The 24,738-nt window shown below is 40.9% G+C and overlaps 1 protein-coding gene across 6 annotated transcripts; it reads right to left on the bottom strand.

Annotated features, from left to right (window-relative positions):
- Nucleotides 1-261: 261 nt before the first annotated feature.
- LOC120457140 (syntaxin-binding protein 5) lies at nt 262-24,266 on the bottom strand. Of its 6 annotated transcripts, XM_039644397.2 has the most exons (24): nt 24,056-24,265; nt 21,856-21,903; nt 19,548-20,094; nt 19,166-19,263; nt 18,901-19,089; nt 18,617-18,751; nt 18,469-18,532; nt 18,052-18,259; nt 17,889-17,964; nt 17,499-17,653; nt 17,131-17,312; nt 16,587-17,069; nt 16,375-16,517; nt 14,814-14,991; nt 10,780-11,668; nt 2,363-2,479; nt 2,170-2,292; nt 1,982-2,101; nt 1,445-1,912; nt 1,202-1,310; nt 1,048-1,134; nt 886-981; nt 687-811; nt 262-620 (listed from the first exon to the last, which is right to left on the bottom strand). In XM_039644397.2, the coding sequence occupies exons 3-24, from the start codon at nt 19,668-19,670 to the stop codon at nt 364-366; spliced, it is 4,425 nt and encodes a 1,474-aa protein (XP_039500331.1). In that variant the 5' UTR covers nt 19,671-20,094; nt 21,856-21,903; nt 24,056-24,265; the 3' UTR covers nt 262-363. The 6 variants fall into 6 exon arrangements, with proteins under 6 accessions (XP_039500331.1, XP_039500333.1, XP_039500334.1 ...); XM_039644399.2 differs by lacking the exons at nt 10,780-11,668; nt 21,856-21,903 and adding an exon at nt 4,589-5,261 and having other exon boundaries at nt 24,056-24,266; XM_039644400.2 differs by lacking the exons at nt 10,780-11,668; nt 21,856-21,903 and adding an exon at nt 4,727-5,261 and having other exon boundaries at nt 24,056-24,266.
- Nucleotides 24,267-24,738: the final 472 nt, after the last annotated feature.

Below are 24,738 nucleotides of genomic sequence, written 5' to 3'. Positions count from 1 at the left end.
TTGTTATTAACCATTTTGGGTTAGCGCAAAAAGTATATGAAACCAAACTAAATAAATATATATAATACTTTTATTTCCCCTTAATGTGCATTAATTAATAAAAACACCACAGTGCCTGTTTTTTGGTCTATATATTTTTATTAAAAACAGTTTTTTTTGGTTGGTTTTTCTCTTTCAGTTTTTTTGTTTTTGTGAATTTTCGGTTTTTGTTGTTTTTTTTTTGTTGGTTTTTGGTTTTTGTAAATAACGTGACGACTTGAAAACAGAAATTAAATAAGTGTACTTTACTCGTAATGTAGTAGAAAGTGTTATAAAAGCAATATTACAATAACTGTGGTAGAATTGGCTCCTAAAATAGATATTTTACAACTGATACCACTTCTTGTCTTTATATTTAAGCATTAATTGATGCGCAGTGCCGCTGAAATCTTGAGCAGTGTTGGCCATGCGCTCGGCGCGCTCCTCCAGCAAATTTAGCTTCTCGCCACGCTCCATGGCCAGCTGGTGCGCCCGGCTGATCTCCGATGCGGCGGTGGAAGCCCTCTGGCCGAGCTGCTCCAAATTGGGGCCGGGTATGTGCCGTGCCACCGATCGATTCGGTTTCCCACTCTGCTCGCCAACTGCAGGGATTGGAGTGGTATGGATTATTTACAAGATTGGATGGAAATGTTTGCCCAACTACTCACATAGCTCCTCGCGATCCAGAAGTTTGGCGCCACCACCAAATAGACCCTTGAAGAAACCCTCCTTCGGCTGTTCGGGCATTTCGTGTACCGTATATAGTTCACCCATCATCTCCAAAATAAATTGACTTGAAAAGGGGGAAGAGATACAAATTAATATGCCATGTATAAGATACAATGATTTATGCTTGTTTTTGGTTACCAAAATTCCGATGATATCGTGAATTTTTGAATTTCGGTGGGCGATGCCATGTACAATCCATGACCTTTATGACTAAAGCAAAATATTTTTGATATTCTGTGGAAAGGGACAAGGTTTATAAAAACAATGGAAACAATAAGGATATATGTAATAATAACTTACTGAGTTGTATCTTCATGAACAATGATCTGTTGACCCCATATCGAAAGCATTGGATCCACAATTCCCTGTTTACATTTTGTTTGAAAACTGAGCAGACGATAAAAACCATTAGTACTGAAAAAAGGTTTGAGTAGCTAACAAGTGTGCGGCTCACCTTAGTTCCATAAGTGGTAAGAAATCAGTATCCAATAACAGTTTTAGACTAGGAAGACTATGTACCATTAGATGGCCATTCGAAAGATAGGTTGCTAAGCAAGAGCCATCTGTAATGGAGGGAATGTTTACCAAACGTTACTATTCAAAGGTTCTTAAATAGTAGAATTCAAATATATGCGATTAAGTCTGCAAGGCGACCGCTTCATCGCTTACAAGCAGCTTAAGTGCCCCCAAGAGTCACCTTTCATCGTGATAGTTTCTGCCTTGACTGCAAAATCCATTTCCGATAATTGTATGCGGTTGATGCAGCACTGGTTGGCGACATCGAAGACTTTTGTTTGCTTCTCGCTTGCGATAACGATGTATTGTCGATCGGTGAGAGTTTCCAGGCCGGTGCTCACACTTCCGCTGATGCCGCTGCTGCTGGCGCTGCTGCTGCTCATACCGCCGCCGCTGGTGACACCGCTTCCACCGCCACCGCCGCCGGCCGCTCCAACCGTCGATCCTGCTCCGGCACCACCACCAGCACCACCACCACCGCTGCCAGCTGTCCCGCCGGCGGCTGCACCACCACCACCACCCGCCGCACCACCGACGGCAGCTCCTCCGCCTGCGGACGCACCACCCGCGACCGAAGTGTTTGATAATGTATTGGCAGTTGTCGGTGTGAATGTGGGACTGGTGCGGCTGCTGCTCTTTGTGGGTGTGCCTTTAAAGCATATGTACATAGGTATATGGATTAGTCAAAGTGGGTCAAATCAAAAATGGTGGTGCTTACGATCCTTGTTGTCCCGCTTCTCGTCACGCCAGGTCTCAAACGTATAGGGTATGATCGAGCCGTATGAGTCTAAAAAAGACATGGAAGTTATGGATCCTTTGAGTCGTACCACGGGGCCACCTGAAAATCGAAGGATATTTATGTTTTAAAAATGTAATACGAATTCAAAATAATACCTATATACTTACCATTTATTGTTATCAATACTGGCTGAGATTTGCGCACATCTCGCTCGGGCATCGTGATGAACAATGTCAGTATCGAACCGAAACTAGTTCCAATCCACAAAGTAGGAACAAGTGTCAAAATATCTAAATAAAAGCAATGTTTAATATATATATAACATATATATTATATAAATATGTAAGATATAGATCATACCATTTCGTTTTGCATAACTCTCGATAAAAGCTAGACAGGTAACAGATTCAGAGGAAGACATATCAATGCTGGACATTGACGATGATCTGGATCTTGAGAAAGTTCCATCCAATTTATCTGTAATTTATTCGGGTTTGGTTTGGGGAATCAAAAATTGGTTTTTGGTTTTTTTTTGTTTTTTTTTTAGGTTTTTGATGGGATTGTATGCCATAGATAGAAGAAAGAGATAAATAAACGAGTTACATTAAAATCGTTACATACGTTCATAAATATTGTGAAAAGAGACAGGCGGATATAGAAATAGAGAGAGATAGAGTGATAAAGAGAGATAGAGATAGATAGATAGAGAGAGAGAGAGTAAAAGCGGCGGGCGGTAGTAGGCAAAACTATTGCTTAGATATTTAATCGAATTTTCTTTATTATCTAATTGCAATTGCGATTTTGCGCTGTTATTATTACTTTTTTTTTGCTTTTTTTTTAGCTGCACAACACTAAAGTACCGCTAGACTGCCTAATTGTTGTTAATTGATCTATGTGTGTTTTGCATGTGAATGTGTTCTTTAATGTTCTTTACAGTCGCTCGCAGAATTTAAGTTTTTCAAATAATATTATTAACATTTTACATGTATATTTTTGCAAAGAAAAAGTTGACGTTTTCAGTTTACATTTAAAATATGTGAAATCATTTATCAGCGATTAAGGAATGTTTTATTTTAACATTAGAAGAATGCAAGATATTAGATTTAAAAAAAATACTTCAACTAAAACATTTATTATTTAATATAAACATAAAACTGAACAGTTTTGGCATTTGGAATCTGTACCTGCGAGCGACTGTTATTTTGTTATATTTATTATTTTTGTACTATATTCCGAGTAACTTTTCCACGGAACTTTTCTAACTTTCTTGCTGTGAGTGCAATTTTGAAAGCAGCAGGCGACTTGACTAGGTAACGAAAAAAAATCTCCAAAAAATTACGAGTGAAAGTTGCTTGCATGTGTGCTTAGCTAGGCGTTTGTATGGATGTGTGTGTGCGTGTTAGTGTGCATGTGTGTGTGTGTGAGGACTATGCATAAGTTTAATTATTTTGCCAATACAAAATCAGATCTTGTTGTACTCTTTTCCAAATGTATCTTTATAGAAATCCGGTAAGTCTTCTTCTTCATTTAGTTATTATGCATTTAGTTTCAAATGCAAGTACAAATACCGAGAGAGAAGATATATGTAGAGAGAGAGAGAGAGAGAGTGACACAGAGCGAAAGAGACAGACATAGTGGGAGACAGTGGCAAGAGGTAGAGGATAAAGTGAGATTGTAAGAGCAAGGAAAAAGAGACAGCGAGCAGAGAGCGAACGAGCGAGCGAGAAAGATCGAGAGAACATATTCATATGCACTGTTATAACTAGATTGTTTTCTAGGGCTATAGAAATACAGAGAGAGAGAGAGAGAGAGAAATAGAGAGAGCGAGCGAGCGAGCGAGCGAGCGAACGAGCGAGAAAAAGAGACAGACAGCTCCAGCCATCGCCCCCCTCACAAAAACCCCATGAAACAAAAGTATTCATATATACTGTAAACATAAATATAATCAAAACGGAAACGGAATATACCAAAAATTTCCAAAAATTGCAAATTCAACACGCACACACACACACACACACGCACACACACATACACACCAAAATACGCAGACAGACACGCACATATACAGAGAGGAAGGGGGCGGGGCCACAAGCAACGTGCATCGTCTGCTGTCCATATTCATGTGTGTGTTCTTGTGTGAGTGTGTGTTCGAGTGCGTGTGCGTTTGCTTGGTTGTGTGCGTATGCGGCGTGACCGTGTGTGTGCGCGAGAAAGAAAGAGACAGACAGAGACACAGTCGAACTTCTAAACTGCCATTGCCATTGCCATTGCTCGTTGGAAACACTCGTTGGTCGCGATAGAGAAGTTCAACTGCATTTACAGTGTGTTTGTGTGTGTGCGTGGTACACTGGTAAAAAAAATATATATGCAATTTGTTGTTCATGACTAGAGAGAGGTGCAATCTGATTATTTGATTGGTTGCTGTTTAGGTCGTTTTTGCTGTTGTTGCTGTTATTGTTGTTGCTTGTATTGCTTGCTGTTATATTTTGGTGGTTGTTATTGTTGTTGTTGTTGTTGTTGTTGTAGTAGTGGTTGCTGTTAGCTGTAGTTGTTGTTTACTGTAGTTGTGCTCTGTTGTGCTCCCACCTTGTGATTTGGACTTTTTTAGGGATTCGTACGATGTCACTGACTGCTGTTGCTGTATAACGGATGTTTGATGCGGATACGGATGCGGATGCGGATACGGATGCGGATGCGGATGCTGATATTGATGTTGTTGCGCACCTGCACCGCTAGCACCACCACCACCGCTTGAACCGCCGCCGCTGCCGCCGCCAGCACCACCAGCACCACCACCGCCGCACTCGCCGCCCCATGGATCACAAGACGCCTCAAAAGATTGCTGCTGCTGCTGCTGCTGCTGCGATTGCTGCTGTAGCTGCTGTAACTGATGCAACTGATGCAACTGTTGCTGCGACACCTGTTGCTGCTGTTGCGGCTCAGCCGCACCACCAAATCCACCGCTAATCGCACTGCTAATACCACCAACACCAACACCGCCACTAGCAACACCCGCACCTGCATCGTCTGCACCGTAAATGGAGGATCCCGCCAATGTTGCTGCTCCCGCTGACGTCGATGTTGCATGATCACCAGGATCACCCATCGATTGTTGTTGCTGCTGCTGCTGCTGTTGTTGCTGTTGCTGCTGTTGCTGTAGCTGCTGCTGTTGTTGTTGCTGTAACTGCTGCAACTGCTGCTGCTGTTGCTGTTGCTGCTGCTGCTGCGTTGCTGCAGTTGCAACTCCGCTGCCGTTGATCTGAGCAATTGCAAAATATACATAAACAATAATTGTGGGAGACATGGGAGAGAGAGATAGAGAGATTCACACACATAGTCAGAGATTGAGAGAGAGAGAGAGATAGATTGAAAGAAAGACAGAGAGAGAGAGAGAGACAGAGAGATAAATGCACTAAATGATTGAATGGCCATCTCTTTCACATTACGTTGATTTGGTTACTTTTTCGAGTTTTGTTTCCGTTTATTTTTGCAATTTCATCTGTTGTTCTATTTTTGTGCCGAGTGGTTGTGTGGGTGTGGGTGTGATCTGTGTTGGTGTGCGCGTTGGTGATGACAGTGTTGCATACTTTTCAGAGACACTCAACAAAAGAGTTAGCGAAACTAGTGTTCAAACAAGGACAAATTTCAGTGAGTTTATGTACAGTGAAGGCTGGCTAACTTTCAGCGTTGGATAATCAACTAAATCTAATTTTAATATTGTATTTTTAAAGTTTAATTTATAGCCTAGATGTTCGTAGTGCATTTTAGAATTATTAAACCGGTTTCTGTGCGTTTTTCTTTATTCCTAATAAAAGTGATTTCTTCTAGTGAATTTGAATAATTGCCAATTAGCTGGAATATAGCAGCATAATTTGGTTTGTGTACTCTATTTCCTCTACAACTTAGCATTCAACGCCTTTCAATGATAATTTTTCTAATTGAACACTAACAAAGTGTTATATACAATTAATTTTTATTTCAAACAACAAATACAACTATTTTGTAAATAAAAAGCAATAGAGTGAATTACTCGTTTTATACCTTTGATTTGAAACTTTTTGTTTATTTGCTGTTGAAATTATATTGAAATCATAAACTTACTTTTCAACTTTATTAGGAAATCAGTCTTTTTAACTCGTTTCTTATTAGACACAAAGCTTTTCTAGGTGAGAAAAATTAAAGATACATAAGCATGAGTGTATTTAAATAAAATTAAAAACATAAGTGTATTTCGTCCTCACTAGCAAGCGATCACTGTAGTTTGGAGTGCGTGTTTTGTTATTCGATCAATTTACAGTGTGGTCCGCTGATCGTGAATCGTTTGTCGTTAATCGGTTCTTTTTATGGTGCATAACAATCAAGCGATAGGAATTTTGATTGGGATGTGACATATATAAAGGCGTATGATGACAATTTAATGTTGGTAAATCAGTAATCAGTAAGAGGTGCAAGGTTTGTGTGTTTACACTTAATATTCCTTTAAAAAGTTATCGAATAATCGAGTATTCGATCACAACACAAATACGAGTACACAGCGAGAAACGGAGGCGTCGTTGCAGTGGTGGTGGGTGGGTGACATTGATTGACAGTGATAAACATAGGATACAATCAAAACACGAGAACACGATAATAATTATTGGGTGATCATAGCAAGAATAACATTTGATATAGAATACTTTGGAAAACATATGTTATGATTTGAAATGTAAGTACATAAAATACGAGCGAGCAGAGAGAGACAGAGAGAGAGAGAGGTTAGACAGATATATAGAGCGAATATAGGTTGGTGGGTCTCGGGTTAGAACGAGAGGTAGATAGACATGTGGTTATGCGGGCGTATAAATTGGCTGTTATAACATATGAATAATCGATATAAAAGTTTTGAATTATGTATATATGTATAGATATATTATATATGTTGTAGCTTAGCTAATTGATCTCTCTCTGTATCGTTTTTTGCAACATCTTGTTTTGGTTGGTATTGTAAATATGTACAAGTCAGATATTGTGAGGGTTGGGCAAAGCGCTAAGCAAAATTGAAAATGAAAATAAAGGTAACGGTAAATTTGCTTATCGATAGCCAAAACACACATTCAATGGAACAATCGAAACGAATATTATATTTGGATATAAACGTAGAAAAAATCGTAAAAATCGTAACGTAAGTTATCGATAGCCAGAGTCGGGGCCATCGATAGCAGAAAAAGACAACCCGAGGGCATTGGGACATCAGGACACTGCGAGGGAGGGGGGGTGGACCAAGAATTGAGACTGAAAATATCGACGGGAGCACAACGTTTGAGCTAAAGCTCGCTATCAAACTTTCTCAGCACGATGAATTCACATTGGCATCGATCAACAAATTGCAACCAGAAAACTGAGCAGACGGCACTTAAAGTGTAACCTTCTTGGGGAATGCTTACAGAATTTTCTTTCAGTGTCTTTGGCTGTGTGTGTGGTGTGAGTTCGAGTGGTGAACTTACAAACTAACACAGTTCACAGTGGCCAACGTACAACGATCAACATTTCATTTTTAGAATTTCGATTTTGATAACATTTTTCAAAATGCACTTTCTTTTTGCACATTGCATACATAGTGTGTGGTGTTATGATTGAATGTGAATGTGGTTGTGATGTTCTGTTTGGCCTACAGCACCCGCTTTACATGGATTTCTTAGTCTAAAATGTATAAATATATCGTGTTTTCTTGCATACTGAGTAGTAAGTAATTTCAGAGCTTTATAGTTACATGTTGTATGTGGGTGTGATGGTGCTTGTTAGTGGTTGTGGTTCTTGGGTGTGTGTGTGTGTTTTATTCAGTGACTCGTGAGTTGTGGCAGTGATGATGGTGGTGGTGGTTGTTAAATGATTTACCAAAGAACTTCCACACAATCACATACAGGCAGTTGTATTGCAGCTCTTCTGCATCCGATGCCTAGGTATTGAGGAGAAGAAGAAGCATAGATAAGAAATTTTTGGCAAAAATTTGTACTTTTTGTAAAGTTTTTGTTTTTGTTTTCTACATAGTGGTTGTAATTGATTAGGTTGGGTGCGTATGTGATTTTGTTGTCGGTTGCTGTTGTAATCGCATCACGTTGTTGTTGTTGTAGATTGTTTTTCAAGTGTTTTTTTTGTTTTTTTGGTTTTGTTTTATACATCATCATTTTATTGTCACATTTTACTTGATTTTGGTTGTTGTTTAGATAAGCTAACTCTCTACAAAGTATGCTCTATACACAAAATGCAATTTTGGTTTTTGTTTCCGTTTCAAAAATCAACAAAATAAAAGCATCATCGGAATTTTGATTATCGTTCAGTTCTCATCTCTAAATCCGATATTGGAATATGCACATTTCTAGCTGCTTTATTGATGGGTTCGGGGCTTTGCAAACAGGCGCTTGGACAATAGGGCGGGGGTGCTAAGTATACATTAGTATCTCATTTTGTTTGTTATTTTCTACATCTTGCAGCAACTAAAAGCAACGAAAAGCAAAGGCACAACACAAAACTGAAAGGAGAAAGTGAAAAACCCAAACAGTATCGACGACAGAACGCCGATGGTCGCGGAGGAGAGAAAAAGTGAGAAAGGACTGGGTGGGAGAAAGGGTTGAGAGAAACGAAGAGAAAGACTGGAAATCAGTTGCGACGTTGAGGGCAGATGTACTGCGTTTATGCGTTTCCCATAGATAGCTATTATAAGTATTGTCATGCAGTCCCTAGAAAAGCATATATCAGGTCCCCGAACGTAAAAAACCAGATGTGCCTTACTCAAGAAACGTACAGCTGCGAAAAAAAAAATAGCACCACTTGCTCAGTAAAACTTTGAATAAGTCTCCTACCTACAATTTTGGGTTTAAAAGGATCTGAAATACCTTTTTAGAAAGGTTAAACAATTCACTTTTTAGAAAATAAAAAAAAATCACAATTGTTCTATGAATTCTTAACTTATTTAAGGAACTTTATGAAAAATGACAAAAAAGGGCGAAAAAAATAATAGCACCACTTCATAAAAAATGCTTTAAACATAAAATATAAACTTAACAGTAACAAATTCATTAATAACAAGTGATTGTATATTAAAACTACGCCGGTTCCATTAATTTAGTATTTGGTAGTGTATCCTTTATTAGCAATAACAGCTGCGCAACGCTTTGGCATGGAGTCAACCAGGTCCTGGCACCGTTTTGGGGTTATATTGCTCCAGGACTCCTTAATCACGGTCCATAGGCTTTCGTTATTAGTTGGCTTAAAATCTGCAACTGCCTTTTTAATATCCGACCAAAGGTTTTCGATGGGATTGAGGTCTGGCGACTGCGCAGGCCACTCCAGAACATGAACTGATTTATTTTGGAACCATTCCTTGGCTTTCCTACTGGTATGCTTGGGGTCATTGTCTTGTTGGAAGACCCATTTTAGCGGCATATCATATTCAGCAAAGGGTAGCATCACCGTCTCCAAAATATCCACATACACATGCTGATCCATTATGGTTTTTATCCAATGTATTGGTCCAACTCCCTAGTAAGAAAAACATGCCCATACCATTACACTGGATCCGCCGTGTTTAATTGCTTCTACTGTGTCGTTTGGCTTATATTCGGTGTTCCTAGGGCGTCTTACATTCGATCAAGATCCATTCCCACCAAAAAAAGCCACCTTGCTCTCATCTGACAATAAAAAGTTCGTCCATCTTTCGCATGGCCAATTTAAATGTTCCTTGACGAACTTAATGCGCTTGGGTATGTGTCTCCCATTTAAAAAAAGGACCTTTCCTTGGACTACAACCTTTTAAACCATGTTCCCTTAGACATGTGTGAACTATTTGCACTGTTGTGGATATGTTGAGATCCTTTTTCTGTTCGGTAGGAGCTTTAAATGGATCCTTCTTGCTCTCGGGCACTAGCCTTTTGAAGAGATGGGTGCCCAATGATTGTTTTTTCCCACGTTTTTCGGGATTCTCGTTGTAGGTGATTACATTTCCTATAATTTTGTTTGAGCATTGAAGGATTTGGCCAATATTTCTAAAAGATTTTCCTTCAGAAATGAGTTTTTTGATCAAGTCAAGTTTTTCTTCAGTACAGCGCTTTCCACGTCCCATTTTAATGATTTTTTAAAGGAAATTTTTTAAAAATCGTTTTCGAAATAATAGAACAAGTGTCAAGTTTCATAACCACATGCTTTTTACCAAAGCAACCCTTCGATTATTATTGATTATTTGAAAAAACCGATAGTGGTGCTATTTTTGTTTTCGCCTCATTTTAGACCTTGCCGCCCAAAAAAAATTATAAAAAATGAAGGTATGAACAATTCAAATTTTTTTTTAAATTTTTGGATGGGAAAAATATCTAGCATTATGCGAAAAATCAGTATTTGGTTCTATCGGTACCTTAACCTTAATTTATTTGATCGATAACAAAAAAAGGTATGGTGGTGCTATTATTTTTTTCGCAACTGTATATACGTAACGTATACGTAACTTTATAGTCCCTGTTCGGGCGCCACTGGTAACACACACTAACACCCGCGCATAAACGCAGTAGAATCCCAATAAGGAGGACAAGCTTTCAGTTGCGATTCGGACTCGTGATTTACAATCTGTCTGCCTGCCTTGCGACCACTCAGGAAAGAACTCGCTCGCTCGCTCTGCACAGAAAAGGTTCTGTTTTTTTTAATGGTTAAATGGGGTTAAACCTCTGCCGTTTGGATACTTAAGGCACTCTCTTGTTTGTTAATTTGGATAAGATGGAGTGTGATCCTTTCGCTGGGGCCATACTTACGTATCTTCTTGCCTCCAGCGCCGCCTCCTCCAATTCCACCACTGGCACCGGCCACGCCTCCTCCACCGCCAGCACCACCACCGCCCATCAGAGGTGAGACATCATTCTTGAGGTTTCGAGCACCGCCACGCGTATCTCGCGGCTGGTACTTAATGTTCGGTACGGACAGCAGTCGCTGATCGCGCGACTTCTCCTTGAACTTCTGACGGGTGGGCTTCAGTGGAGCTGGTGCATCCGCCAGTGGCAGGTTATTTGGCCGCTCCACCTCGATCCCAGCCGGCTGTTCAAAGTCCACACGACGAATGCCGCTGCTGCTGGCGCCCTCATCGGGTGAATCAGTGGTGGAGGAGCGAAATTTGCCACGCACTGCCGGCGATGGTGATGCAGCTGCTCCCGCATTGCCATGCGCCATATCGGCATCATCCAGGGACTCGTCCTCTTTGCCCTCGGGCGTTGCCTCCTCTTCGGTCGCCGGTGGCGTGGCGCCCTCCGGTGACACCTCCTTGGGCGTGTAGAAAATGGAGCTATTCTTTAGCGACTCCATATCGGTATTGACATTCAGGCCGCCAATCTTCATATTGACCTTCGATAATTGACGCTTCAAATTGAACGTTTTCCAGGACATGGACTTGCGTCTGTCCTGCAGCTCCTTGGGAGCCGCATCATCCCGCTGGGGACTCTTGGCCATCATGACCGCCGCCGATGCTGCCGCAGCCGCCGTTGCCGCCGCCGATCCGCTGAGCAGCGTTTCACGTGCACTATTCACCACCGGGTCCGGTGAACTGGGACGTGAGCTGGTTGCCGTCGCCACGCCATCGTGGGCCGTTGTTTCGCCGGCCTCCGGTACAAATTCAAGTGACGGACTATCCGGACTGGTCGTGTCGTTCAGCTAGATGAAGATCGGGATTTTTGAGGGGTAGGTTGCAGAGATTTAATTTTCGTTTTGCTTTCTGTTCGTTCAGGCAACAATAAGAAAAGTAGTAGTGGTCGGTATCGACGGACAAGGGAATTTTTTGTTTTTTTTTTTGGGGGGGAGGGGAGAACTTCATGGATATTAAGGGGTTAACATTCACTGCTTTTTTTTGGGTTACAGGGTGTTAATTTGTAGGTTTTTGTTTTGGTTTCTGTTTAATTTGTTCTCTTTTCTTTGATCAGCAAGCCCAAAAATGCAAAAATATAGCAGCAACAATTAAAGGCGAAAAGTTTATGTGGCGAGTTGGTTTTGAGGTGTATAATAGAAAAAATATGATATGACAAAAAATATTTGACAAAAGTGTTATTAACAGGGGATAATGAGTGAAACATCGTTCGTTATTATAAAATGGACACTTAATGATTTCCAAAATATAATTATACAGTTTTTTCTGGTGTGAATAAAAAGTTTATACATGGTACTGCAAGTTTGTGGCAGAAAACACATCAGCTGCTAACTAACAAAATAGTTTTTGATATTCACTCAAGTTCATAGAAAGTTCAAACGATTTGCGAAAGCCAAGTTTCCCATTGAGTGTGTATGAATACGAATTCGGCAGATTGAAGTAGGTCATGAAAAGCGGAAAAGCGGAAAAGTGAGAAATGAGTGCATGATAGGATGGGAAATAAATTTTGTCATGCTTTTGCAATGGATTGCGTTTCGCAGTTTTTCCCCCATATAAATTTATACCACTCGTGGGGGAATGGAAGCTGCACATTCTTGTTGCTGCTTATTTGCATTTTTGGTTTGCTCCAGTTTTTTTGGGGTTTTTTTTGGGGTATGTTGGGTATGTACTCTTTTTTTACAAGGATAAACAGAGCTTAAACGGGGTTATCAGGTTGCTAAGGGGGAGTTTGGGGGGGAGGGGGTGGAGTATTGTATCAACAATTTACAATTTAAACTTGATTTTAACTTGATATGGATTCGTTTGGTTTTTCTTGTGGGTTAACAAACATCGGATGAGGGTTTAACTTTAGGCAACGACTTAGTTAGCTGATATACTTGGGGCGTATAGCAGTTTGATGCTAGAAGTGAGTGTGTGCAACACACACACACACACACACCCACGCACACATTCGCATACGCATTGGCAAAACTCAAACACAAACACACACACGCACAGGCAATACAACGATTTTATTATTGGTTCGGATAGGTCTAGATTTAGAATTTAAAATGTGAAAAAAATCAACTACGGTCAATTATCAAACTCGAATTAGGTTAAAAAAATATGTATATCAAACATTGAATAATTTGTTAGCTGCATTGGTGGTGGTGGGTGGTTTGATTGTTGGTTATGTTACAAGACGTGTTCTCAGAAAAGGGTTGACAAAGTAAAAAGATCACACACATACACTGCATCAATTGTTCAATCAATGAGTTTTGGTACACAAACACAGAGAAATATATATGTATAGAGAGAGAGAGGGAGATAGACATAGAGGCAGAGAGAGAGAGAGAGAGAGAGGAGGAGAAACATTTTTATGTTGTCGCTGTTGTTTATGTTGTTTCGATTGTAATTGTTTCTTGGGTGTTCGCTAGGCACTTATTGTTCAGGCAAAACTCAGATCAAATCAACTCAACTCAAATCGAACCGAACCGACTCGAAATCGATATTGAAATCGAACCGAATTGTATCGGAGGTAATCGAATAGGATTCATGAAATAGGATCGAATCGGTATCGAATCATACCACACATGTACATGTACAACAATCAAAGCGATCAATCGTGTCTATGCGATGGTCTTTGGCGTGGCAATCAAAACGGTTACACGAAAATAAAAGACACCAATCCAATCCATCCAAATCAATTAATTATTTATCATATCGTAGGCAAGCTTCGTGCAAAAACACAAACAACCCAAAAAACATAAAAAAAAAACCAAACAATAATGTAAATATAGTTTTTAACATGCTGCATTTAGTAAACTAACTGAGAGACAGAGACAGATATAAGCTGGTAAACGGAGACAGAGATAGAGGTAGAAGAGAGAAAAGGATGGCCACACTTAAGGATAGTCATTTTGGGGCTTAGATCGAAATCGTTAGTTGAGGGTTCAGTTAAGAAATAACTATATGATCTTCAGTTAGAGAGGCATTATGGGCTGGAAAAGGGTTAGCTATAGTACATTGAAACAAATACTTGATAGCAACTACCAAGCTAAACTAAAGCTATAGTTTCATATCCTCTTAGATATTCAGCAAAACATTTTGGTTACATTTGCTTGCTTGCTTGCATGTGGGTGTGTGTATATCTATATGGTCTGGGTTCTAAATACTGGTGAGTTATTCCATCGGATTAATATAACAAAATGCCACAAAAATGCAATAAGGTGACAGCGAGGCAGAGAGAGAGAGAGAGAGAGGAGATATATAGAGAGACAGAGAGAGCGATAGGTTAACTAAAGGGAAAACGAAAACAAAAAACACAAACCAAAACAAAAGTTTCATTGGCTACAATTTTTAAAAGTTAGCTCATACATACGAGTATGTTTAAATATATATATAAAGATTATATAATGTATATATCAATTTGGTTTTTTTTTTGTTAGTATGTGATACGTAACTAAAATTTCGTTCGTTATGTAATAAGTAAATATCGGTATGCATATAAAGTTCAAATATGTAAATGTAAGATGTTTAGAAAAATATTGAGTATGTAACATGTTCAAATGGGCACTTGTTGGTCGGCGTGAATAGTAGTATAGTAGTATCAGCATACATTTCGGTCTGTCTGTGTTCTCAGTGTTGCTGTGTTTCAATTCAAATCAAATCAATTGCGCATTCGAATGATCTGGTCTGTCTGTCTGTGTTGTTAGTGTGGCTGTGTGCCAATTCAAATCAATGGCGCATTTGAATTATATATGGTCTGTCTGTGTGTATTTTCGTTATGCATTCGAGTGTTTGTTTGTTTGTACGCGCGTTTCACTGCGATTCGGTTATAAAATTGGTCTCGGTGCCAGAGAGAGACAGAGAGACTTACTGACTGACTGACTGACTGACAGACAGACAGAGAGAGAGAGAGAGAGTGAGAGAGAGAAAGAGAGCGAGGGCACTTACCTGATCTGAGCTGGGCGATCGGCTTTGCTCCTCTTTGTTTTCAATACGTTTTGGACTTTTTGGTGTTCGCGAGTAAGGATCATGTGCGCCATACAGATCGGGGCATGCAACACTCAATAGGCAAATTTTTTGGATTATATCAATTATGACAAGTCCATATTCGGTACCATAAGCCATTCTAAAAACAGAAAATATTCATATATATTTCCAAAATCAACTGCATACAAATCAACGTCACAAAACAAATGCGAGGAATCTATTCGTCATCAGGATAAGAACTTAGTATTTCGATAATACAACGTATACCAAGTTAATACAGATATAAAAATCATAGTACGTAAAAATAGTTCCAAAAATATACAAAATAGCTGTCTCAAATACCAAAAATTTCAATAATTTAAGCTTTTCATTAAAAATTGCTACATATTATGCAATTAAGTTGTACTATTCTTTTACTCTATTCATTTATGGTATTTAGTAACAAAAATCTGCAATTAAATGTTAAGATATTTAGAAAGTACTAAAAAAAAATTAGCATAAGAAGAGTGCTTGAGAAAAATAAATATAAAAGCAAACTACAGTGCTTAGCTAAAGTAAAATAATTGAAAAAAATAGCAAAATACTAATTAGTACTAGTACGTAAACGAAACTAAAAAGCATATTAATAAAAAAACAAAAAAAAATAAAGAAACAATATTAAATACCGAAACACAAATACGAAACCCTTGAAATCGAAAACTGAAAGACAAATGAATTATTTTGATGCGCATCATCACTCTCACACACGCGCACACACCAGGCACTAAAATACGAATCCGTCCGGTTTCGAGTCAGTCATGAGTACGTCGCTTTAAGGCCTTTTAGGCGGAGGATTTGGGGAATCGGTTTTCAGATCCGGAAAGGCAAAAGGTCTAATGGGTCCAGCATGGGTCTGTCCAGATATCCTTCTTTGGTTGCTTGTAATTAGCAAGAGACGTTGATTTGGTTTCTTTCGGTCTGCTTGCAACTGTTGCATACTACGGAATACACAACGCAAACAAATTCAACAAAAGCGGTGCACCTTGGGGGCGGGGCAGAGGCGTAGGCGGGTGGAGAGGGCAGGCTGGGGGGCGTGGCAGGGGTTATGAGGTTTTCTGGGCGGGCTTGAACACTCGTCGAGCGTTCGCGGCTACGTCTCAGGCGCTTTTCTCAGAGAACGTCATGCATATACGAATACAAACTAGACTACGGTCTAAGTAAATGTTTTTTTTTTTTGGGGCTGGGTTCAGGGAGCTAGTTTCTTTTAAGTCCGCTTTCCTGTGTCCTTTGTCTGGTGGGTAGCTGGGTGGCTTTGCTCTGGGCTGGTTGTTGTTGGCGGCTGGGAGCTGCTTGGGGCTTTTGGTGGTGGTGTGTGTACGTGTGTGGCTGGATCGATGGGCAGATGGATAGCTGGATGATCGGATGGATTGAAGCGAGTGTCTCGGGGATGATGGGATTAATGGGATGAACAGTTGCCTGGCTGGCTGGCTGGATGGATGGATGGATGGATGGTTGGATGGGTGGCAGCAGCTGCGCTACTTACAGGCCGTAACTGGAGCTGATGCACAGCGAGGTGACCTGCACGTTCCGGCGATTGGGTCCGGTGGTGAGGCAGACCAGCTGCGACTGGAAGCCCGGTGGCTTGCGTTGCGCCCCAAAGCGCACCTTCAGCGAACACTCGGCCGTCTGTAATAAGTATGTGTATGTGTAAGCAGGGAGCTTTGGTAAGGAACAACATCCAGAAGCTATCATTACCTTATCCGAATCACTCGACTCAGCCTTCTGCACTTGATGGCCCGTTAGAAAATCGCATTCGGGACTCGTCCCATAAATGTCATCAAAATTCTCATAGAGTATGGGTATCTCCAGCACCAGCACCTCCGATGTGGACTCCACTTTGCGAAACTTGAAGAGCATCACCTGTCCCATGGCGCCGGCCACACACAGACGTCGCGACTCCGAGCAAAGGAAGATGAGGTGCACCGCCAGCGGATTATCGCTTTCCGGATGCGAGTGGGCGACGTGGGAGCGCGGCTTCTCGAACATCTTGGCTGTCTTCAGCTTATAGAGGATCTGCAGCGTGCCGGCACCGGAGTCCCAGAACTTGAGGCTGCCGTCCTGGTGTCCGGTGATCACGATCTCCGAATAGCTGCACGACGCCGGCGACCACTCGCCACCGGATATCGGCCATTCGCGCTCCGAGAAGCAGCTCTTTTTACTTGTCGTTGTGCGACCAACCTTAAATCACAAGATTAATTCCAATCAATAAAAGACTTGTGGGTGGGTAAGCAAAACTCACTGAATAGAAAGCAGGAACCAAATCCGATGGGCAATCGGTTAAATATGTGCAACATGTAACAGGTGATTCGTGTAAGTCCATTGGATAAGGCGATTCAAAACATGGAAAACCGGGTGTTAATAAGTCTATTAATACTAAGTCGTATTGCAACAGCACGGCAATAGCATACGGCTCCTGGGTCTCTGTAAAGGCAACCAAAAATCGAGTAAGTAAATCATTTCATAATACATAGCCGATGTATTTACAATCACACAAATACCAACGAGTCTAGAATACAATCACAGTTTCTTAAAATGTTATATATATATAAATATGCTCGGTTGATCCCCTTGTTTTATATTATATGATTTTATGTCAATGAAACATACCGCAGGGCCAGGGATTCTCGCAGAGTGTTATGAAATCGCAAACGGCGTGCTCCATCTCCAGCACCGTGGTGGCCTTGCCCACCATCACCGTGATGCAGTTGGACTTGGAGCCCTTCTCCGAGGGCATGCCGCCCGAGAAAATGGTGAAGGTTTCCCTGCGGCAAGCAAACGAAAAGATTATATATATACAATATTAAATGATTCAATATGTCAATATGTCATTATTCATTTGTTTTATCGGCAATGAGCAATAAACAGTGAGTTTTATTATTGAAATATTATTGTAAAATTTCTTTATGTTTATTACTCCAGAAATAGAGATAACGCCATAGATTGTTCAGCTATCTCCGTGTAATATAAACAAATGATTTGGGAGTGCTTCCTACTCACCCAGTTGCGCTGGACTTCAAGTCAACTTTATAAATCGGTTTGCATTTCTCCGCATTGCCATCCTTGTTGATTTTAGCTGTAGGCACACACAAACCGAATCAAATACATATATAATTAGTATAATATATATATATATATATATATAATTAGCGATGCAACTTACCATGCGGACAGACCTGCGACTGCGGCTTAGCCTGCGGCTTCGTGGGCCAGGAGCAAATGGAGCCATCCGTGTGCGAGGACACAAAATACTTGCCCTCGTAGTGCCAGGCCAGGGACTTGACGGCCTCGGCCGCCTGCCATCGCAATTCAGCGCATTTCGCCTTCAGATCCCACAGCACAAGCAGCCCGCACTCAAATGCAATAAGCAACTGCGCGAAAGAAAGCTCATCAGTCATCAAATATAATGAGATTTATTAGTACTGCGGGCAGGACCACAAAAGAAGACATGTGTTCTTTATGAAAAATTTAATGAAACCATCTTTAAACTTTGGTTATTAAGCTGTTAACTTACTTAACCGATGTATACATATACTTAATGGCTTCTTGAGTGATTTCCTCATCTATAGAAATTACTTACCTTGTTTGCATCCAATGGATTATCACATAACGCAATCACAGCACCTGGATGACTAGTTCTAACCCTGCAATTGGTTTAATGATAGGTTAGATCATGATTAGTATTTAATATGGTGGATTGAGGTCACCAAGGGAATAATTGGACTTACACTTCAATTGCTTTATTCCAGTTAATAATATAACCACTAAGTGCAAATGTATCTATGTGAACAACGTGTATGTTTCCCTTCTCGGTGCCCACGTACAGCCATTTGCTGCCCACAGGCAGGTGTATGCAAGTCACGCTGCAAGAGAGATGGAGATTATGTCATCAGGGGATATACATACATATGTACATATGTTGAAATATGTTGCGAATTAGCCAAGGTGGATAGCCCGTCTAATAAGACCTTTAGCTAACTTTAATGAAGTGACTTAATGAACTTGAACGTACCGCTCCCTCTGAAATTTCAGACTCTGCACAATGCGCGGTGTCTTTTGGCGAATGCTCCACAAGTGAATGGTGTCATCGGCGGTGACGGTGACCAAGGCGCCCTCGTTGACCAGGAACTGGGCAAAGAGCACGGCGCACTCGGATTCGCCCTCGTGTTTGGCATGGGCATCGACGCCAGGTCGTCCCAAACTGCATTTCAATGCATATAAAAAAGATGCGATTAATATATGTAATGAAGAAAACGTTGTATGCAAGTAACACTTACATGCGGATGTAGCCCGATTTGTCGCCAATCGCTAGTAGCTTTTGTACTGGATCGAAGGCGAAGGATGTGGGCGAGTATGGAAAGCCATGGCGAAAGGTCTGCGATAAAGGGAATAGATTGAAAAGATTAATATACCTAAACTATTATTATACAAACTGATTTTTATATAAAGATTAATCTTACTAACTCGCATGCACATCTAATGTGTGTGTCGCATGTGTGACATCGGTTATAGCCGCGTGTGTCTTATGATAGATTCAAATCATTACAGCTACCAAATAAAACACCCGCTAGCTGCAACAGATGCCTTTCGATTAACTGCACTTTCAACTTGTATTACACTTATCGTATATACGAGTACATACATATGTGTTGTGCTTACTTTCTTTAACGTAAAGTGATCGGCCTTGAGTTGCTCCTGGATCTCCTGCTCCTGTCTTGTGGCTTGGGGCTGAACGCTTTGTCGAAATCCATCTAGAACTCCTTTGAATGTGAACTTTTTCATTTTTGTAACATGAGTCGTCCTCGTGCTCCGGCTGCTCTGCTATCCACAGTTATGCGATGGGGGCTGCTCTGCTCTGCTCTCGCCCAAGGAGTAATGGTTTGCCAAATAGTTGGGTGCACAGAGCGGATAGTGGCCAGTGGACAGAGTGTAGGGTGGCTTAGCGGGAAGGTAGTGCCGGGGTCGGGATGGGGGAGGTGATGATCCTGGTCCGAGGAGAACCGAAAAGTGTGGGGATTGGCTTCTTCCTCTGCCCCAGGCGATTCACTCCCACGAGTCCTTGGTAGATTTTTCTCGTTATACTCTTAGACACTGGTAGAGCTGTGCGTAATCGAAGCCAGAGGAGCAAGTGCTGCTCTGAGCTCGTCCTTGTTGTTTGGTTTACTTTTGAGATGTGAAACTAGGTTAACAGTAGTCGAAATATTTGCTGCAACGAGGGAGGGAATGGGAAAAGGACATCAAATTAAAGCGGATGGAAACAAGTTGAGAGCTTCAATTACAATATGTTCTACACTCTGTTCTGTATCCTAAGTGCTCCCTGAGGTCCTCTTACACGCACCATACATTTTTGGTCAAGTTTTGTTCCTATTGCATGGTATACATGTTTTTTTTTTTTTTGTAAAAGGTTACACAAATCTCTAGTGGTTTGAAATCACTTGCGAAGGTGTTTAAAAGTATGCAAATCTGCAGCTTTCAAATATTTTGTTGCATACTTGTGGGCATTTTTGCTTAATCTTCCAGCTGTTTGACATTTAACACACTTTTTTTTATGTTGATTTGAAAGACGACCTAAATCACAAAACTTGTTGAAATTGATTTCAATGGCAGCTCAAATAGAAAATGTGCCTCCTTTTTTTTGGGTTTCTCTTGGTTTCCCGGAAGATTTGGTGTCCCAAGATTTGCATTGAAACGGAAATAACGAAATGCCCATTGAGATATCGATAACAGCTGTGAATAGTGTGGATTGTTAGAATTAAATCGTTTTTTTTACGTTCGCTTTGCTTTGTTTTCTTCGCTCTCTTCGATTTCTTTTGTTTTTCATTTTTGTATCGCCTGGCCTGGGGGATTACATAAACCTTGATTTCTATTCAGCCTTTTGACAATGGCACACGTAGATTAATTAAAAGCCATCCAAGCTCCCCTCTCCCCCCCGCTGAGTGTGCGAGCGGGATGGCGCGAATGAAAGAGAATCAATCTGTATAACGGGATATTGCGATTGCAAAGGCGGATGTTGAATGTTAAGCGATTGTTTGATGTTAATTGAAAATCGTTGCTGCCACATTATGTTGCACAACGGGGGCAGGTTGCTTGAAATGCGGGGAAGGGGGTGAGGGGTTGGCGGATATACTATATGGGAATATGGGTTGCCTATATATGCACTTTTTGATGGCACACAAATCGATTTTTTCGCACACTCGCACATTGCAAATGTCGTGTGTTGTTCAACTGCTACTCGGTATTCCTCCTTTTTTTTGTGCTGTGTGTGTGTGTGTATATTCTTGTTCTGTTTTCGTTCCATCATTTCTCTTGCCTCTTTTTGTTGCTATTTTTGCTGTCCGTTTTTATTTTTTTGCAGCTTGTTTTATTCGCAATTGTTTACGCTTTGACAAACATACATACACGTGAGCACAAGGACATACATACACATATGGGTCGCCAGGACGAAATGCGCGCAACAGTGGGGCGAATAAAGCGAAGAAGAGTGGGTGGAGAAGGACAAGCAAATCGTTGGCATACTTTGAATTTAATTCCCGCAAACAAACATTGCAGAGGGGCTGGCTTGCGGGTTGGGGAGGTGTTGGAAAGAGGCAGAGAGAGAGAGAGAGAGAGAGAGCAATATGTAGGGTGGCGCCTGCAGGACAACAGGAGGTGTGACTGTGTGCGTGTGTCTGTTGATAATGACAGTGTGCTGTCCCCCTTCCACTCGTCCTAATGATGATTAAAATGCCATTGCTTTAGAGTAGAGGAGACTGCGAGTGGGTTTGAGCAAGGAGAGAGTGCGAGCGAGATGGAGTCGCAGGATGCTGCCCAAATCTGTGTATGTATATGTATGTATGTTCGGCAGCTTCTATCTCGCTTCTACTCATTGCTTTGTGTGTGTGTGTATGTGTATGTGTGTATAGATAACCTCGATTTACAGATTTTTCACACACATAGGCACTGCTTGGCCCTGCTTGTTGCTACTCACATGTTAGCTACATCTTCTTCTTATGCTCCTGCTGCAGCTTCTTCTTCACTTAAACATAAAAAAAAAATTTATTTTTTTCAAATTATTTAAAGGATCATCGATAGTTTAATATGCATTCAATGCACTGTGCTTTTCACACATCGACTTTTACGCCTATACACACACAGTCACTGAATGAGCGCGCTTTTTGCAATTGCCTTTTAATTTTTTGCTTTAGTTTTTTCACACTTTTGACTTTACAATTTTTTTTTTTTTTTGAAATGTTCAATATATTTTTGTGGCTTTCCGTTACAGGGGGAGAATAGGAAATATGCTAGTGCTTGGCTGGTCAGTTGTCGACTGAGCTGCTGCTGCTGCTGCTTTTACTGCTTCTACTGTCTCTACTGCTGCTGCTACTGGTGCTGCTGCAAAATTGAGAACGAGAGCGCCAACAAAGAGGAGCTAACGATGCTGCTTTCTAGGATTCTCAACGTATGCTAGTATATGCGTGAGTATTACACGTACACACAGACACACACTCTAACGCACTGACTCTCACTCGCACTGCTTGCAATTTATGCTGATTGGAAATGTAACGGAATCAATCGGTGCTCCGCTTTTTGTTTAGCCTACTTCAAGGCGTTCGTCGTTGAATTTCCCTCGTTTTAATGGCGCAAAAAAATCTCGGTTAGCTCCTGTTTATCCGTGCGCTTGTTTGCGTGTGTGTGTGTGTCGATGCGCTTGTGTGTGTATGGCCAGCTGCCATGTGAGCGACTATTGCGCAGGCTTACGCTATTTCGCCCCCAAAAACGTTTTTCGCGTACACGCTGGATGTCCTGCAACAACAACAAAAGCAACGGCTTGGGCAAAAACAATGCAAAATGTTTTGCGCGCGCGGTCACATGACACGAGTTACACACACACACATGCGGGCCAGTACAGCACACATACAACTGTAAAATTTGTTGAGGCAGCGCAGGAGCAGCACACACACATACCAATACAGCGTTTTAAAATTTTTTTTCTTTTAAATTGTAGTTTTTTCTGTAGATTTACATGGCGAAAACATCTGGAACAGATTTTTCTTTATTTATAGATATTTTGCAAATTTTTTTTTATAGATTTCGGCTTATTGTTTGTGGGTTCTTTTTTAGGATTTGGGGGAAAAATCAACGCGTGCAAGCGCGTCAAATGCTCTACAGCGAAAAACTGAAACTGGCAGCGTTTCCGCGCAGTTTCCACGACACGTGTTATACATACACGGAGGAGTACACACACACACAAACACACTGGCACGTCCTGAATATCCTGGTTATATGGTTATGCAAAGCACCAACGAGTCCGTATGGTTGTCGCTGGCTTTGATTTCGGTTTGTTGGCCCAATGCGTTGGCAACCCTGACCGAGGTTTTCCCTTGCTTTAACCAGGAATCGATACTTGTTAGGAGGCGAAGCTCCCCAAATTGTTTTTTTTTTTGTTTTTTTTTTGTTTTTTTGTTGGGAGAAAGCAAAGTAATAAATCCCACATGCGAGTACATACTAAAAAATGTAATCTGCTAAAATGTAAATACTGGCATACTCTCACAATTCATAGGTCCTCTCGCTCTAACGCACAATGGTCGTGTGGAATTTTGCATGGTAATGGTAATGAGTTATGTGCCGTTATGCTTTATCCTTCTTGTGTGCGAGCCCATTATCAATAACTCAGCAAAGTAGGCAATAAAAAGGAGCTCCGAGCGAGATGGTTGGGTTGAGTGGAGGGAGGGAGGGAGGGGGGAGCACTCTTGCGTCATGTTGGTAATGTTAATGTAGTCCAATAAGAAACTTGTTGGCAGGAGAACAAGAACAAGAACAGTAAAGATAGAACAGTGACTTTCGCTGCTCTGATAAGAATCTGCTTGGGAGAGCAAAGCGAGCGAAAGGGAGCGAGTGGATGGGAGAAGGGCGAGTGCAAATGATTCATCTGGAGCAGCAATAACAACCTAACGGTGATGTGATGGTTGATATTGAAAAGCAAATGCAAACATGTTGTCATTCCAATTTGCATTTGAAGCACACACACAAACACACAAGAACACACACTTATGCGTAACACATAACATCATCGCAGCAGCAGTAGCAGCAACGAAAACAAAAACAACAGCAACAATAACACATTCCGCAACACAACCACCCACTAAATACCAAGCAAACCCCCCCGCAAACCATTAAACCCCGCCCACCTGTTTCATGGCGATTCACTCCGCTGTTGAACTTTTGTGGCGCTTGACCAATCCAATTGGATTGGCGAACCGAATCAGATCAGATCGACACGGGGGCGATAAACAAAAAACACAACGCAATGTTTAAACAAAAAGCACGACAAAACAAACGACAATTTCTCAAAATGTTGTCTCAACTGTTAGAGCTGTGAAAACTTCGACGACTGGGCGCCATCGATGAATACTTAACTTGGCTATAATCGATATCGCTGTTATCGATATTCTCCCGCGCAGTGTGACCAGCGGAGTAAAACCAAAATATACCATTTACTATTTAGGGTATTTCCCGTTAAATTGAATTGAGTTAACCGGAAAATTTGAACTAAAATAGCTTAAGTACGTTGCCTAAACTATAATCACAATTAATCATAGTCCAAGAATCAAAATGGTTAGTTTGTTTATTAAAATTGTTTATTAGTTAAAATTAAATACGAAAACTGATAAACGCTGTACTGAGCACTATCTGATTACCGTGATTCCAGAATTATAAATTTAAAGATTAGATATTAATATTACTATCAACGCAGATTTATACGAACCATCCGGCCAAGAACGTGTTCCCTCTGATATTTTATGATTTGTATAACAACTACAGAAGCCATATCTATTATTATTTATATCAGATTTAATAAGAAGATAAATAA

Source organism: Drosophila santomea, chromosome X, assembly GCF_016746245.2.
Source record: "Drosophila santomea strain STO CAGO 1482 chromosome X, Prin_Dsan_1.1, whole genome shotgun sequence".
Classification (NCBI taxonomy): Eukaryota; Metazoa; Arthropoda; class Insecta; order Diptera; family Drosophilidae; genus Drosophila; species Drosophila santomea.
The sequence above is the reverse complement of the archived record's forward strand: the minus strand, read 5'-3'. Positions and strand labels throughout refer to the sequence as shown.